Here is a 3,603-nt window from a genome sequence, read left to right as displayed (position 1 = left end):
ATTTTAAAGTGTGATAATATAACACTTTGAATTGTACTACATAATCAATTGAAGACTGTTAAAATTTCTTTATATTTTTGTATTTTTAGATTTTATAAAAATTTTAAAATTTTCAGATGCAGATATAATATTTTGAGAGAGTGTTATGCTATCACATCTTAATAGAATTCAAGTAAAGAGATTGAATTGAGAAGAATTCCAAATTTAAGAACTAAATGTTGTTTTGTTCCAAAATAAATACATTATAAGTTTAATATAATTTGTTGATTAATAAATGTTATGAATTTATACAATCAAATGACGCCAAACTAAACTAGAAATTAGATCTCCTAAAATTTAATATGAAGGACTAAAACCAGAATTAAACCTTTTTTTAAATTTTCAAAGGTTTCACCAGTTCAATAAATACCCCACGTTTAAATAACGATACACGCGAAACCACGATTAGTCCACAACTCGAAGAAGTGTGCCCCAAAGCCAATCACATCTCTTCTCCCAATATTGAGCATTACTAAAGAATATATTTTAAAGATACTTTTTAATAAAAGAATTATTATATTTGGGAATATTTTTCATAATTTAATAATTAAATAAAGTTATCAATTTTTGTGTTTTATTCAATATTCTAAACCAAAAAACTTTGGGTTTGGAACTAGCAAAATGCACAATCTAGCACAATGTCAGACAAAGCCAGTTATTGAATAAACAAAACAGAGAAAAAAAATTTTTAATTGCCCCAACAGATAAGACAAATAAAGGAAACCAAAACCACAGTAGCTTCTGCCTTTTTTTTTTTTTTTTTTTGCTTTTTTATCCCTGTCTTTGCCAGATAGTACCATTTGGTCCCCAATCTAAACCAAAAAATATCAATTGAAATCTAAAATTTTTAAGCAAAATTAAGGTTGAAACTGAAAAAAAAAAAGAAAAAAAAAAAGAGTAACCAAAGTAGAAAATTTTAATAATTAAAGTTTATATACAAGGAAATGGATAACATAGAAATAAAAAAGTGTGACAAAATTTTCCAGCAGACTAATATTTTGTACAACAGGGACACAGCCTGTAATAAACATTCAACTTAAATCAACAGCTTAGTGCTTCATATTTCACTGTAAGTGGTCGATTAAACCCGACTTGTGAGAGTAAATTCCCAACTACAGTAAGATCCCTGCAAAATACACCTTGGAACACATTGGTGTTGGAATTTGTGGTTGTGTTTTTGCTTTTGTTATTGCAGCTCGAAACAGGGCTGGCTTCGTGTTCGGGTTTAGGATTAGAATGTTGGGTTTGCTGGACTTGAATTGCTGCTGCCTGTGCTGCTTGTAACGCGGCCGATGCTTTCTTCCGTTGCTTCTCGGCCGCTTCTTCGTCCATAATGGTAGACATTACACTGGAATACCCTTTTTGAAGCAGTCTGTAAAGAAGTAAAGCCGACATTTTGGCTCGGTCTTTAATCGAGTCGAGATCACGCTCGTCGGCGAACTCGCATCGTTCGATAAAATTTGTAGCTTTATCCGGTTTATGCCTTAAACATAGCAGCAAATGAGCTCGGTCTAGTTCGGACCTTGAACATCCTCGCCTTAAACCGATCAATGCATAGTAATCGACATTTCCAGTCTCCCCTGAAGCAACCCTTTGCTTCAATTGTTGGATTTTAGTCGTTAATGCACATAGCTTCCCCGGGATTTCCCGGTACCGAACATAGTGACGCTTCCAGGCAGGGCCTGGTAGCTTCCTATCTCGTAATATGGTATTATAAAGCAGTTTCAAGTGTTCGAGGTCGTGCAAACAGTCCGGTAAACAACGTATTGTTTCCAACAATGAGGCTCTGGTATCAAGAGCTTGAATGCAAGTTGGATCAAGAGCAAGTGTTTTGTTGCAATCCGAGATCGACTCGGCTATGCGTCCCGCAGCCTTATAAGCGAAGGCTCGTTGCATATAACACTCTGCAAGGAAGCTTTGAGGTGCAGGGCGTCGACCGTCGACGATTTTAGAGAAATGGCGAATGGCTTCGGAGAATAAGCCAGCATCTAAGGCAGCAATGGCAGCGGTACGACGGCGAATGAGGAGTTTGATATGGGATAACAGCTGGGAAATGTTTTCGGATTCGGAGAAAAAGGTCGGATTCCGCGGTGGCATGGAAGGTGGCGCTGTGGCACTGGATATGTCCAATGTGGTAATACTGTTGGGAAAGGAGAAGCTGTCGTCGGACCTGCAAACGCTTTCGCGGCGGAATGCAGCCGAAGCGAGGCGTTTGCCGGTTTGAAGTAGAACCATTGCATCCTCCATTAGGCCTAGGTGGCAACACGCTTGGCCTAGCACCAAGTACCTGTATCAAAATTGAGTTTCAAGTTAAAATTATTTTATTTTTACCCAAAATCTAACAGAAAAACCGACGTGAAGAAAACTAAAAAGAAAATTACCTCCATTGGCCTTCTTTTTCACAGTTCTTCCACAACCCAGCCATAACTTTCTTCTTCAATTCCGAGATAGAGAAACACTTGAAAGACGGGTCACGACCAGGTGAGTCAGAGGACGAGTTATTAGAAGGGAGAAGCTTAATTCGTTCCCTCGAGAGATGTTGAGACGAGTTATCGGACGAAACCGACCCGGAATCGTCGCCGGACATTTTAAGACTAGGTATATAGTCTTGGAGCAAATCGGCGACGTCCTTAAATCGTCTCAAGTACAGCAAAGATCTAGCTTTGAGCTCAAGGGCAACCTCAATACGAGGCGAAATAGCCAATGCTGCATCGAGTAGATTCAAAGCCGAAACAATCTCGCTTTGTTCATGGGTAGCAATCAGACTCCTCGCATCTTTAATGTACTTATCCACAACCTGCAAACAAGAAGATCATTGTATAAAAATCAATACTTTCTATCTACAAGAAAATGGAAACTTTGATTGAAAAATGAAAATACCTTTCGGTTGCTAAGCCACCAGTGTTTCTTTTGATCATTAACACTCAAACAAGGAGAAACAGCCATTGGGGTTGGATTGTGTTTTTTGTTTTGTTGAAGAAGAACCAAAACTCAATCAACCATGAACCTTTTTTTTTGGCTTGCTCTCAAAGAATGCTGCACATTTTTTTTCTTTTCACTAATAAATAAGGATGAGAAAATGAGAGAAAAGGAAGGATTGGGAAGAGTAGTAAATAAGGGAAGGGGGTGAGAGGAAAAGAAAAAAAACAAAGGCAATATAAAAGAAAAAAAAATGCCAGCTTTGACCTCAGAGAATGCTTTGATCCTTCAACTTCATAGCTGGCATCACACTATTTTAGATTCTCTCTCTCTTACACTATGCTTGTCGCCCCTAGGCTATGAGACTATGACCCCAAACCTTCTCAACAAAAATAAATTTATTGTTTTTAAAAATGGCTTCTTTTTTTGGGTTTTAAGATTCATGGATTCATACGATGAACAATCACGGGTTCTCGGGTTCAACTACCGGGTTTGCATTTGGAATTTGCAAATTGCTCCCCCCAAAGTCAAAGAAACCCCATCTTCTGGTTATTTACCTAAAAAGGACTTACTTTTCTAAATGGTTTTTTTAAAGGTAAAAAGTGTTGTACAGCTCCCTAATGTATAGTGCAATTTCAACTTCAA

At 37.6% G+C, this 3,603-nt stretch overlaps 1 protein-coding gene across 1 annotated transcript; it reads right to left on the bottom strand.

Moving 5' to 3' along the window:
- Window positions 1-937: 937 nt before the first annotated feature.
- Window positions 938-3,377, bottom strand: LOC108477064 (uncharacterized). The gene is made up of 3 exons (XM_017779494.2): window positions 2,920-3,377; window positions 2,421-2,836; window positions 938-2,326 (listed from the first exon to the last, which is right to left on the bottom strand). The coding sequence occupies exons 1-3, from the start codon at window positions 2,983-2,985 to the stop codon at window positions 1,081-1,083; spliced, it is 1,728 nt and encodes a 575-aa protein (XP_017634983.1). The 5' UTR covers window positions 2,986-3,377; the 3' UTR covers window positions 938-1,080.
- Window positions 3,378-3,603: the final 226 nt, after the last annotated feature.

Source organism: Gossypium arboreum, chromosome 12 (genome assembly GCF_025698485.1).
Source record: "Gossypium arboreum isolate Shixiya-1 chromosome 12, ASM2569848v2, whole genome shotgun sequence".
Taxonomy (NCBI): Eukaryota; Viridiplantae; Streptophyta; class Magnoliopsida; order Malvales; family Malvaceae; genus Gossypium; species Gossypium arboreum.
This window is presented reverse-complemented; position numbering and strand designations above follow the sequence as displayed.

What these genes read in the sequence shown, in the direction of transcription:
- LOC108477064 (XM_017779494.2), bottom strand. Translation starts at nt 2,985, where the DNA reads ATGGCTGTTTCTCCTTGTTTGAGTGTTAATGATCAAAAGAAACACTGG. An exon ending in GGTGGCTTAGCAACCGAAAG is followed by an intron (nt 2,837 to 2,919) that starts GTATTTTCATTT and finishes TCTTGTTTGCAG; the next exon opens with GTTGTGGATAAGTACATTAA. An exon ending in GAAAAAGAAGGCCAATGGAG is followed by an intron (nt 2,327 to 2,420) that starts GTAATTTTCTTT and finishes ATTTTGATACAG; the next exon opens with GTACTTGGTGCTAGGCCAAG.